The sequence below is a fragment of the Antennarius striatus genome, chromosome 9, assembly GCF_040054535.1.
Source record: "Antennarius striatus isolate MH-2024 chromosome 9, ASM4005453v1, whole genome shotgun sequence".
NCBI classification, from domain to species: domain Eukaryota; kingdom Metazoa; phylum Chordata; class Actinopteri; order Lophiiformes; family Antennariidae; genus Antennarius; species Antennarius striatus.
In genome coordinates, this window is record NC_090784.1 from 22,786,265 (window position 1) to 22,800,003 (window position 13,739).

At 41.6% G+C, this 13,739-nt stretch overlaps 1 protein-coding gene and 1 pseudogene across 1 annotated transcript; both read left to right on the forward strand.

Moving 5' to 3' along the window:
• Positions 1–2,266: 2,266 nt before the first annotated feature.
• On the forward strand, positions 2,267–7,983 carry LOC137601077 (zinc finger protein 502-like; the record flags this gene model as incomplete). Its single annotated transcript, XM_068323083.1, has 2 exons — positions 2,267–3,311; positions 7,402–7,983. Coding segments are annotated over 2 exons (1,401 nt in total), but the record flags the coding sequence as incomplete, so codon positions are not given.
• A 1,585-nt stretch (positions 7,984–9,568) lies between these two features.
• Positions 9,569–12,639, forward strand: LOC137601015 (gastrula zinc finger protein XlCGF57.1-like; annotated as a pseudogene).
• Positions 12,640–13,739: the final 1,100 nt, after the last annotated feature.

The window sequence follows — 13,739 nt, forward strand, 5'->3', positions numbered from 1 at the left end:
CAGCACCAGAATCCAGAGACTGAAGAGCTAAACTAATTGAAAGTATGGATTAAACAAGTGATAAAAAGGAGGCAAATTAAAAGTGAAGCATCAAACGGGCATAAATTATGTCCGACAGGAGGATAATGACGGAGGATGAGGCGTTGACTGCGGGCTACGGCTCCTCCTCAGGGCACTTCGTTTTGGGCTGGGGACCGGAGGGTTGCCGGTTCAACAATAATTTCGGAGCGTGAACTGTAAGTGGGAGTCGTCAGTTCACTTCCTGACCACAGCCCAGGTGCCCTTGAGCAAGACACTGTCCGCTTTTTAAGATACTCATTGGGGGCAAATCCACTGTACCCATAATGAGGACCACTATGTATGTGCAGAGACCTGAAAAAGTGTGATTTTCATATTAGGACCCAATTTTTAATGTGGTATATAGAGAAAAATATCAAAGGTGCCAAAAAACAGCCAATATACAGTAGGTCAGGGGTCTAAGAGTTAAGTGGCTGTGATTAAGCCCCTCCTCAAGAAACCAAATCTAGTTGTTAACCTCCTCTCAAACTACAGGCTGATCTCCAACCTGCCAGTCCTATCCAAGATTCTACAGAACGTAGTAGCCAAACAGTAAATGACTATTTATTGGAGGTCATTTGCTAGAAGACTTTTCATTCAGGTTTCAAAACAAATTACAGCACGGACACTGGGATCTGGGTTCTTCACACGATTAATCTTATAGTCCCTGTCAGAAGAAACCAGAGCTGAAATAGTTCGTGTGAATATCGCATATTAACTGAACCAATTAAATCACAAAATCACAAGTCTTCAAGGAACTTTCTACAAGTCCAGTTGATTGATTTGATTTAGAGTACTTCGTTTAATGTGGATCGATCTACTGGCCCCGATTTAATTGGTATTAGAATCCACGATGTTTTTAGTCCCGAGTGAAATGAATTTAAAAAATATACTCTTCCTTCCTATCGATTTGAAACAGTGGAATTCTGAATCCATACCTTCAGCTACAGCGGAATAAAAAAAACATGGACGACTTCCTAGTCGGACGTTTTTCTGGGTGACAACAAGCGGAAGTAAACAAACACGTTCAGTAGCGTTAGCTTCTACGTTCCTGAAGTCAGTGAAAGTCAATTTTATCTCAGTTTTTGTGGTATTTAGTTCAGTTAATAAAATGTCTTCGTTTGACTCTTTGGGAAATGTAGTTATAAATGGACTAACAGCTGCTGGAGAGGAAGTTTTTGGAGCTTTAAAAAAAACTACCGTCAAGAACGAAGAAGAGAGAAATCATCAACGCCGACTGCTGGATCTCTGCCTCAGAGCCGAACTGAAGTTACACAGGATAGGTAAACAACACGTCATTTAGTGAACGGAACTGGAGATCTGACGTCAATTAATTCACATTTTAACAAACGTAACTATTGTAGATAGACCCGGGGGGACAGTGTTAGTTTGTTGGAACCACCTAATCCACAGCGGTCACTCCGGTCACACAGGGAGGAGTTGAGATTTTTAAAAAATTAAATTTAATGAATAATTTTCTGCATCACAGAACTTCACTGCACGGTTTCTTCAAGGTGTAGGACTGCTGCTCGTGGTTGGTGCGACCACAATGCTTACTGCCTCTCATCCACTCCCCGACCTCCTCCAGTGAACGCTGGACGATGTGTGGACATTGTAGCAGACAGTCTCGTCCCTCTTACCAAAGAGGCACACCTGCTTGGGCTTCACCTCTGACCGATGTGCCCCTGTGGGCTCGCAGTCGTGAGTCTTGGGATTGTCATAGCTGTGGTATACTGAGATGGATTGGTTACTTGGTTTTGCTATGGGAGCCTGTTTGTCTCGCTCTGGGGGTTGCGCTCCTTCAGTGCAATGGCGCTGTGCCATTTTTACTGACAGTCCTTGACCTTGATCTACTCTGAGAGGTGTCGAAGGTTGTTTGGGTTGAGGCTGATGGTGTTGAGGCGGCGATAACGTAAGAAACCATAGGGAATTTACAACAGTAACTGATTTCCTGGAATGTTTGCGTTTGTGTCATAGTATTAGTTTGTAGTCATAGTAACATGACACTACTTTTGTTCTCTTAGATCGCCCACAGCATCATGTCTGTAAGGAGGAGGAGGTGGAGGTTCCTGCTGACCAGCAGCTCTGGAACCAGGAGGTGAAGTCCAGTGTGGACCAAGAGGAACCAGAGGTTCTACACCTGAAAGAGGAACCAGAGGTTCTACACCTGAAAGAGGAACCAGAGGTTCTACACCTGAAAGAGGAACCAGAGGTTTTCCACCTGAAAGAGGAACCAGAGGTTCTACACCTGAAAGAGGAACCAGAGGAACTCCACAGCAGTCAGGAGGGAGAGCAGCTTGTCCTGAAGCAGGAGACTGATCCTGTTACATTGACTCCTACTCTTGAGGAAAATGACCACAGTGAAGATCAGACTCTGGACATGAAAGCTGAAGATGGTGCAGCACAGACAGAGTCTGTTGACAACCTGCCGGTTATCAGCTCTGTGGTGGGAGCAGCAAACATTGACCTGCTGATCTGTATAGGCTCTCATGTATCCGTCAGCCATGATGAGAGAGGAGAAACAAGCAGAAAACATGCTGAGGTGGAGTCTCAGCTTCAGTCCAAGGGAACAAGTAACACCAATAAGAAACTGTATGTTTGTAAAATATGTAAGAGGGGTTACACAACACACCACATTCTGAAACGCCACATGAAAATCCACACTGGAGAGAAGCCTTATAGGTGTGAAATGTGTGGGAAAGATTTTAGGGTCAATAGTAATTTGGCAAGACACATGGCAATCCACACAGGGAAGAGGCCTTTTGGTTGTGAAACATGTGGCAAATGTTTCGCACAGAAAAAATACTTGACTGACCACATGAGAACCCACACAGGTGAGAAGCCTTACAGGTGTGAAACGTGCGGGAAACATTTCTCAAGCAAAACAGCCTTGAATCGCCACATGAGAACCCACACAGGTGAGAAGCCTTACAGGTGTGGAATGTGTGGGAAACGTTTTGGCTTCAATCGTGGGTTGATAAGACACATGAGAATCCACACAGGGGAGAGGCCTTTTGGTTGTGAAACATGTGGCAAACGTTTTGCACAGAAAGTATGCTTGACTGGCCACATGACAATCCACACAAGTGAGAAGCCTTACAGGTGTGAAATGTGTGGGAAACATTTCATAAGCAAAAGAGACTTGAATTGCCACATGAGAATCCACACAGGGGAGAGGCCTTTTGGTTGTGAAACATGTGGCAAACGTTTTGCACAGAAATCAACATTAACTCGCCACATGAGAATCCACACAGGTGAGAAACCTTATGTTTGTAAAACATGTGGCAAAGATTTTACATATACTATTGACTTGAAAAAACACATGAGATCCCACACAGGAGAAAAACCTTATGGTTGTAAAACATGTGGCAAACATTTCAGACAGAAAACAAACTTGACTCGCCACATGAGAATCCACATGGAGTGAGCAGCCTTACAGTTTTAAATTTGTGGTGACTGTTTCCGGTCTGTTTACGACACAAACATGTAACATTATTTTGGAATATATAGTTAAAGATTCTGTTCTTTCTGTATTGTTCACAAATATGTCTCTGTCTTACAATCGTAGCGTTTAAATCGAAAGGAAATTTTATTTCCTAAATCTTCCTGTGCAGTTTAGTCCTCAGGCACAATATGAATCCGTGGGAGTACATTTGCTCTTAAATCTAACTAAAGTTTAAAGGAATTCTGTCCCCCAATTTTTTTGTCATGCTGTCGTAAAATAAATGGAAATAGATTCTCATTTTCTATGGTTTTGAAACAGTCAAATTTTGGATGTGTAGTGTCTATCCAGTGACAAAAATTAAACCTTGGATTATTTCTTTGTCAGACGTTTTTCTGGAGTACAACAAGCAGAAATCACCAAATTCCTTGAAATCTTTTTTTTTGATGGTTACGTACCTTGTATTCATTGTCGTTTAATGTTCTGTCAAGTTATGTTAATTTTCCGCGAACAAATCAAATGTTACCACTAGATCAAAGTTGAGTGTTTGGTGTAGTGCTGAATGGAATTGTGTAGTTTTAAAGGATTTATCAGGAATTTGCAGACTTAGAAATTGTTGAAAGCGCAAAAAAACAATTTAAATGGGACTGGCTTGAATGACAAGAAACCAAATAACCAAAAGGCATTTTATGTTAATTTCATTAATTAATCATCTTATGTTTATTTCTAATGACTTGATTAACTTTGGTTCCAGGGAATGTGTGGTGTTACTGGATCATGTACTTCAAGTGAAAAAAAAAACTATCAAAGCACTGATTCATTGGGGTCTGCATTTGTAAAGAAATCATCGATGTTTTCCAAAGTCAAAGACACAAATAACTGGGGAATTTGGGCAGAACCGATTGCATTCAACAACGTGAATTCACTGCCACTCACACCTCTTGCTAAAGGCAGGTATGTCAAGAAGCATGCATGTTTTTTTAGGTCAGTCTAATTTTGGGGGGATTCTTCACAATGTTTTGTCATCGTCTGAAGGAGTCGTAAGGTCGTGGTAGAGGAAAGTATAGCTAATCAGTATGGGATGAAATACTTAGTACTTAGCACTGAAATACTCAGTGCCTTATTTAGAGGCATGTTGTAATATTCATTTTGTATTGCTGTATTGAGTCAGCTTTAGCATTTATTTTGATTGAGAGTCTGCTTATGTGCCTATTTAAGACTCAGTCTTATTTTATTTCTGAATTTTATTTATTTTATTTAACTGTATTTGTATTGCATTTTTGAGAAATGCTCCTGGCCTAATTGGTTTGCTGATGTGCTTGGCCTTTTTTCTTTTGAATTTCATTTATAAAGCACACTTCTATTGATTAGTCATGCACTACAATTTTGTAATGTCCTAGAATTTAAATTCTTTAGTAGGGGGCCTTTAGCAGGTATGAGATTAAAATGTGATTAGATTAATTTTTTTAATCGCCTGAAAGCACTACTTGATATGCGAATATCACATATTAACTGAACCAGTTAAATATTCTCAGAGATAATTCTTTCACTGTGGTGTTTCTTCATAACAGTGTCCAGCATAGACGTTCAATGGAAATCAAAATCAAATCAAAAGTCCGGAGTGAAATGAAAAAAAAAAAAAAAAGGAAGTAGATTCTTCCTTTTTTATCGATCTGCGGCGCATAAAGCGGAGGAAAAAGAATGAATGAAACAGTGGAATTCTGAATCCATACCGTCAGCTACAGCGGAATAAAAAAAACTGGACGACTTCCTAGTCGGACGTTTTTCTGGGGGACAACAAGCGGAAGTAAACAAATACGTTCAGTAGCGTTAGCTTCTACGTTCCTGAAGTCAGTCGTAGTCGATTTTATCGTAGTTTTTGTGGTATTTAGTTCAGTTAATAAAATGTCTTCGTTTGACTCTTTGGGAAATGTAGTTATAAATGGACTAACAGCTGCTGGAGAGGAAGTTTTTGGAGCTTTAAAAAAAACTACCGTCAAGAACGAAGAAGAGAGAAATCATCAACGCCGACTGCTGGATCTCTGCCTCAGAGCCGAACTGAAGTTACACAGGATAGGTAAACAACACGTCATTTAGTGAACGGAACTGGAGATCTGACGTCAATTAATCCACATTTTAACAAACGTAACTATTGTAGATAGACCCGGGGGGACAGTGTTAGTTTGTTGGAACCACCTAATCCACAGCGGTCACTCCGGTCAGTCTGGATGTATGGCGCCTGTGGCGGTGGGTCTGGGCTAGGCCCTGCAGGCACCAGCTGACAGGCTGGCTGGGTTGAAGGCTGGGGCTGGTGCATCGGTTGCGGCTGATGGCTGGCTTACTGGCTGGGTAGCAGCTGCGGCGGATAACTGGTATGCAGCATACAGAGCTGGTATAGATGGTGCTCAGGGTACGGGCTGCACAGGTGTGTAATGATATGAGGAGAATGCAGGTGTCATTGGCTGGGATTGGTATTGGACCTGTCCAGCTAATATCATGCTGGCATGTCTGCTCTCTACAGGTGATGACACAACCTGGTTGGTGGTAGGACGGCTGATGACTTGTGGAAGGTGGGTGGCTCAGGGACTGTGGTAGGCAAACCGTGTAGCTTTGCAGATACACTGGAAGCTGCCGTGGTCTTGCTCCAGCCTGTCCTCAAAATTCATCTGCTGTGGTTTGTTGTGTGTCTCCCCGGTCAGAGAGCATAGGCCACAAAGGGACAGTTCAGATTTTTTGTATTTAATTCATAACTTTCAGCATCACAGAACTTAACTCTTGACTGTGAACTCTGTGAACGACTCGGTTCGTACGGGAAAAACAACCTTCCTTTTATTATTTATTGCTAACTTACGGCATGCCGCTAACAACGTCGCGAAGACCCCACAGTGCATTTTAACTGTCTTAACAGGTGCCTGACCAAAATAAACATCGCGATAACGTAAGAAACCATAGGGAATTTACAACAGTAACTGATTTCCTTGAATGTTTGCATTTGTGTCATAGTATTAGTTTGTAGTCATAGTAACGTGACACTGCTTTTGTTGTTCCTCCAGATGGTCCACAGCATCATGTCTGTAAGGAGGAGGAGGTGGAGGTTCCTGCTGACCAGCAGCTCTGGAACCAGGAGGTGAAGTCCAGTGTGGACCAAGAGGAACCAGAGGTTCTACATCTGAAAGAGGAACCAGAGGTTCTACATCTGAAAGAGGAACCAGAGGTTCTACACCTGAAAGAGGAACCAGAGGTTCTACACCTGAAAGAGGAACCAGAGGTTCTACACCTGAAAGAGGAACCAGAGCTTCTACACCTGAAAGAGGAACCAGAGGTTCTTCACCTGAAAGAGGAACCAGAGGAACTCCACAGCAGTCATGAGGGAGAGCAGCTTGTCCTGAAGCAGGAGACTGATGCTGTTACATTGACTCCTACTCATCAGGAAAATGACCTCAGTGAAGATCAGACTCTGTACATGAAAGCTGAAGATGGTGCAGCACAGACAGAGTCTGTTGACAACCTGCCAGTCATAAACTCTGTGTTTGGACCAGCAAATATTTATCTGCTGATCTCTAACAGCTCTCATGTATTCATCAGCAATGAGGAGAGAAGAGATGTTGAGGCTGAGTCTCAGTTTCAGTCCAGGGGAACAGGTAACACTAATAAGAAACTGCATGTTTGTAAAATGTGTAAGAGGGGTTACACAACAAGCAGCAGTTTGAAAGACCACATGAAAATCCACACTGGAGAGAAACCTTACAGGTGTGAAATATGTGGGAAAGATTTTAGCTTCAATCGTGGGTTGACAAGACACACGGCAATCCACACAGGGAAGAGGCCTTTTGGTTGTGAAACATGTGGCAAATGTTTCGCACAGAAAACACATTTGACTGGCCACATGAGAATCCACACAGGTGAGAAGCCTTACAGGTGTGAAACGTGCGGGAAACATTTCACAAGCAAAACAAACTTGACTTGCCACATGAGAACCCACACAGGTGAGAAGCCTTACAGGTGTGAAACGTGCGGGAAACATTTCACAAGCAAAGCAAACTTGACTTGCCACATGAGAACCCACACAGGTGAGAAGCCTTACAGGTGTGAAACGTGTGGGAAAGGTTTTAGCTTCAATCGTAGGTTGACAAGACACACGAGAACCCACACAGGTGAGAAGCCTTACAGGTGTGAAACGTGTGGGAAACATTACACAAGCAAAACAAACTTGAATTGCCACATGAGAATCCACAAGGGGGAAGCCTTTTGTTTGTAAAACTTGTGGCAAAGATTTTACATTTAATTTTGATTTAAGAAGCATTATGATTGTAAAACATGTGGTAAACATTTCATACACAAATCAAACTTGACTGTACACATGAGAATCCACACAGAAGCCTTACAGTTTTAAATGTGAGAATGTTTCAGGTATGTTTATAAAACAAATTTAACGTGTCCACCCTGATGTGATAAAGTAGCATTGTTTTGGCATGTACAGCTAATATTCTGTTCTTTCTGTATTGTTGACAAATATGTCACTGCCTCAGAACCATCGTGTTGAATAAAAGGATTTGTTTTTCCTTAAGCTTCCTGTGCAGTTTAATCCAAAGACACAATATAGACACATCTGTGGGAGTACATTTGGCCTAGAGGAAGACCAAAGAGGAGGTTTATGGATGTAATGAAAGAGGACATGAAGGTAGTTGGTGTGAGAGAAGAGGATGGAGAAGACAGGGTAAGATGGAGGCAATCGATTCGCTGTGGAGACCCCTGAAGGGAAAAGCCGAAAGGAGAAGAAGACAATTGCTCTTAAATTGAACTAAAATTTAAAGTAATTCTCCATCCCAGCTGTTGAGCGATGATGAGGATGACTGAGGTGTCAAACCTACCACTGCAACGATAGCAGATAATATTGGGAGACAAGAAGTTGATTGTTTTGGACACACTACTTATCCTGAGATATCGTTCATGCAGCCATATTTGTGAAGACCCCACCCTTCTTTATACTCTCAGAATGACATTTTTCCTAAATATCAACTGTACAGAAGATTTGCTAGGATTCATAACAACATATAAAAACCACTTCTCTTAAATTTCTTATACATTCACCCACCACACCAGAATGGTTACAATAACAATGTACATTTTCTGTAGTTTGACTTGCCATTCTTTATTTTTGTGCTCTTACGTTGTCGGTTTTTAACGTAACGGCTAAATTTAGCAAAAGAATTCCCTCAGCCATGGCGTCAGTATGTTCCCCTGACTCTTACTCTACCATGAGCTCAAATATCGAATATCTCACAAATACTGTAGTTTGACAGACATACTAAAACAGACAAACCAAACCTAGTTGTTAACCTGTTTTCAAACTAAAGGTCGATCTCCACCCTGCTATTCCTGTCTAAGATCTAACAGCTAAATGACTATTTATTGGAGATCATTTGTTAGAATACTTTTCATCCAGGTTTTAGAACAAATTACAGTACAGACACTGGGTTCTTCGCAGGATTACTCTTAATGTCCTGTCAAAAGAAACGAGCACTGAAATACTATGTGAATGTCACATAATAACTGAACCAATTAAATGTTCTCAGAGATATTTCCTTAATTGTGGGAATTCTTCATAACACATTGTCCAGCATAAAAGTTCCATGGAATTTAAAATCACAACAGTCTTCAAGGAACTTTCTAAAAGCGTTGTTGATTGATTTAAGCTGCTTTCAATTCAAAATCTTTATTTATCCCCAATGGCCAACTGAAGTCACATAAAGCCGCAGTGTTGGTACAAAAGACAACATGCTGAACCCGGGACCTTTGTTTCATGTGGATCGATCCACTGGCGCCCCGAAGTATCTGGAATTAGAGTCCACGATATTTTTTCAGTCCTGAGTGGGGGGAAAAAAGGAAGTATATTCTTCCTTTCTATCGATCTGAAACAGTGGAATTCTGAATCCATACCTTCAGCTACAGCGGAATAAAAAAATCCTGGACGACTTCCTAGTCGGACGTTTTTCTGGGGGACAACAAGCGGAAGTAAACAAACATGTTCAGTAGCGTTAGCTTCTACGTTCCTGAAGTCACTGAAAGTCGATTTTATCGTAGTTTTGTTGTATTTCGTTAACAAAATGTTTTCATTTGACTCTTTGGGAAATGTAGTTATAAATGGACTAACAGCTGCTGGAGAGGAAGTTTTTGGAGCTTTAAAAAAAACTACCGTCAAGAACGAAGAAGAGAGAAATCATCAACGCCGACTGCTGGATCTCTGCCTCAGAGCCGAACTGAAGTTACACAGGATAGGTAAACAACACGTCATTTAGTGAACGGAACTGGAGACCAATTTATCCATATTTTAACAAACGTAATTCATGGAGGCAGGAGCTCAGGGCACTACGTCTTGGGCCGGGGGACCGGAGGGTCGACGGTTCAACAAGAATTTCGGAACGTGAACTGGAGGCGGCAGGTAGTGTAGCCGCAAGAGGACACAGGCCAGAGTCTTGTCCCAAGCCCGGATTAATACAGACAACTTTTACAAATGTGTCTCCAATCTGAACTTTCCACAAATTTGGTAGAATGGCCATTATATAGGTGTGTGATAATTCTAACAAGAGTGGAAAAATCATTGCCTCTTCAGACGACTAATAGAGGAGTCATTAATCTTTGCTGGCATGTCTGCTTTTGTGGTCATAGTAACGTGATGCTCCTGTTGTTGTTCCTCCAGATGGTCCACAGCGTCATGTCTGTAAGGAGGAGGAGGTGGAGGTTCCTGCTGACCAGCAGCTCTGGAATCAGGAGGTGAAGTCCAGGGTAGACCAAGAGGAACCAGAGGTTCGACGTATGAAAGAGGAACCAGAGGTTCTACACCTGAAAGAGGAACCAGAGGAACTCCATCTGAAAGAGGAACCAGAGGAACTCCACAGCAGTCAGGAGGGAGAACAGCTTGTCCTGAAGCAGGAGACTGATGCTGTTACATTGACTCCTACTCAGGAGGAAAATGACCACAGTGAAGATGGTGCAGCACAGACAGAGTCTGTTGAGAACCGTCTGGTTTTAAGCTCTGTGGTGGGAGCAGCAAACATTTACCTGCTAATCTCTAACAGCTCTCATGTATCCGTCAGCCATGAGGAGAGAGGAGAAACAAGTAGAAAAGATGTTGAGGTTGAGTCTCAGCTTCAGTCACAGGGAACAAGTAACACCAGTAAGAAGCTCTTTGTTTGTAAAATATGTAAGAGGGATTGCACAAGACGCGATACTTTGAAAGTCCACATGAGAATCCACACTGGAGAGAAGCCTTATGATTGTAAAACATGTGGGAAATGTTTCAGGTGGAAAGCTTCCTTTACTAGCCACTTGAGAATCCACACAGGTGAGACACCCTATAGGTGTGAAACGTGTGGGAAAGATTTTATCAACAGTACAGCGATGAGACAACACATAAGAGTCCACACAGGGGAGAGGCCTCATGGTTGTAAAACATGTGGCAAACATTTCATACAGAAAGGACAGTTGGCTGACCACATGAGAATCCACACAGGTGAGAAGCCTTACAGGTGTGAATCATGTGGGAAAGATTTTAGCTCCAAAACAGCATTGAGACAACACAGGAGAGTCCACACAGGGGAGAGGCCTTATGGTTGTAAAACATGTGGCAAACGTTTCACACAGAAAAAACACGTGATTGACCACATCAGAATCCACACAGGGGAGAAGCCTTATGGTTGTACAACATGTGGCAAACATTTCACACACAAAAAAAGCGTGAATTACCACATGAGATTGCACACAGGTGAGAAACCTTATGGTTGTAAAACATGTGGTAAAATTTTCACAGACAAAAAACCCTTGACTTACCACATGAGAATCCACACGGGTGAGAAGCCCTATGGTTGTGAAACTTGTGGCAAACATTTCCCACACAAAAAAAGCTTGACTTACCACATGAGATCCCACACAGGAGAGAAGCCTTATGGTTGTGAAACTTGTGGTAAACATTTCACACAGAAATCAAACTTGACTGTACACATGAGAATCCACACAGGGGAGAAGCCTTATAGTTGTACAACATGTGGCAAACATTTCACACACAAAAAAAGCTTGATTTACCACATGAGATTGCACATAGTTGAGAAGCCCTATGGTTGTAAACATGTGGTAAACATTTCACACACAAATCAAACTTGTGAGAAGCCTTACAGTTTTAAATTTGAGGAGAACGTTTCAGGTATGTTTATAACACAAATTTAACGTGTCCACCCTGTTGTGGTGAAGTAGCATTGTTTTGGCATGTACAGCTAATATTCTGTTCTTTCTGTATTGTTAACAAATATGTCACTGTCTCAGAACCATCGTGTTGAATCAAAAGGAAATTTTATTTCCTGAAGCTTCCCATGCAGTTTAATCCTAAAACCCAATATAGACAAATCTGTGGGAGTACAATAGCTCTTAAATCGAACCAAAATTTAAAGTAATTCTGTGCCCCAATTTTTTTTTATGTGCTCTGGTGGAATGAATGAAAATAGATTCTCCCTTTCTAACGACCTGAAACAAATCAAATATTGGATCCTTACTGTCAGCTCCAGTGACAAAAATAACCTTGGATGACTTAGTTGTCGTAGGTTCTTTTGGGGTACAACAAGTGGAAGTCAACAAATTTTTTTGTAATATTTTGTGGGTGGGTAGGTACCTTACTTTCATTGTCATTAAATATTCTCTCATATTAACTCAATTTTCAAAATGAGAACAAATCAAATGTCACGTTTGGGTCAAAGCTAGTGTCCTTTGTGTTGCTTTTGGTGGAATAATGTAGTTTATAATGAGGTATTGAGAATTTTCAGCTTTTGAAATTGATGAAAGTGTTAAAAAACATTTTGTTTTTATTTCTAATTACTTCATTAACTAGGGTTCCAGTGTGATGGAAGGATTCAGTGTTTATTATTATTGCTTCATTTTTGTTTCAGTATGTCATCGTTTATCACTCATGTATATGATAGTGAACCAATCACATGTAACTTGAGGTTCCTATTACACCTGTGACGTTTTTCTTGTTTGATGGTCTATATGCAAACATGTAACTGTCTACTTTAACTATTCAATAAAACACTGCAAGAGATGCCAGAAATCTGGAGAACTGAGAACATTGCATTGGATGTTTTGGGGCCTCCCCTGCAGTAGAAAAAGTGAACTTGTGTCTGTGTCTTTGTGCATGTCTGTTTCTTACCGGATGTCTGGAGCTTAACTCTAACATTCTATTTGGTCCTGATTCCTACATACTCGTGAACCACCAAGCCGGGATAAGGAAGCTGAAGATGTGCGCAGGTCTCCCAAAGGGAGGTGAAAGTCCTCAGTGAATTCTCCCACGGCCAGCAAATTCCCGCCTCGGCTCGGGGGAGACCAGGTTGACGGACGTCCAAGCAGCTAATCAGCACAAAATTGACGTCAAGGTAGGACCAATCTTGTTGATCCAAGTAAGTAACAAAATGGTTTGTTAGTTAGAGTGTCCAAAAGCTGTGTAAGCCAATCCACTAGATGTTAAAGTTCTTGAAGACGTTTCGTCTCTCATCCAACTGAAGAAGTTGGATGAGAGACAAAAGTCGAAACGTCTTCAAGGACTTTCTTAACATCTAGTGGATTGACTTACACAGCTTTTTGATAACCATGACCTGGATGACTGAGAATCTACACAGACATGTTACTTAGAGTGAGCTCCATCCATCTAAAAGAGTCAGAGTAGACTTTAAAACCGAGTAAAGGAAGACTTTGAGACTGTAACAGCGAGTCAAAGTAAATGTCCGACAGGAGCATAATGAAGGAGGATGGAGGCGTATACTGCAGGCTACGGCTGCTCCTCTGGATGGAGCAGTGGGAGGACAATGTTCTGTTCCTGCGCCGACACCCCCTCCTAACTACAGGAATTCTGATATGGAAGTCCTTCAGTTCAAAGACAGATGAAGATAGTATGAACTACGATCAAAGAATAAAATCAAAGAAGGGAGTAACACGGATAAATTTGATTCACATACTTTAATTGAGGTACCAAACCCTGCATGGATAAGACATTGTCTGCAAAATACCTATGTCAACATGGCCAACCAGTCTCTGAGTCAGTTCATGACTTGGGCTAATCACGCTGAGAAAATGACTTCAAATACACACAAAAAAAAAGATGAAAGAGATGTGCTTTGGTGTGATGAGAATGAGGAATTAGAAGAGGTGTGTTACTTTGGTGATCAGAGAGGTAGAGCAGGCCTTGAAATTAACTTTT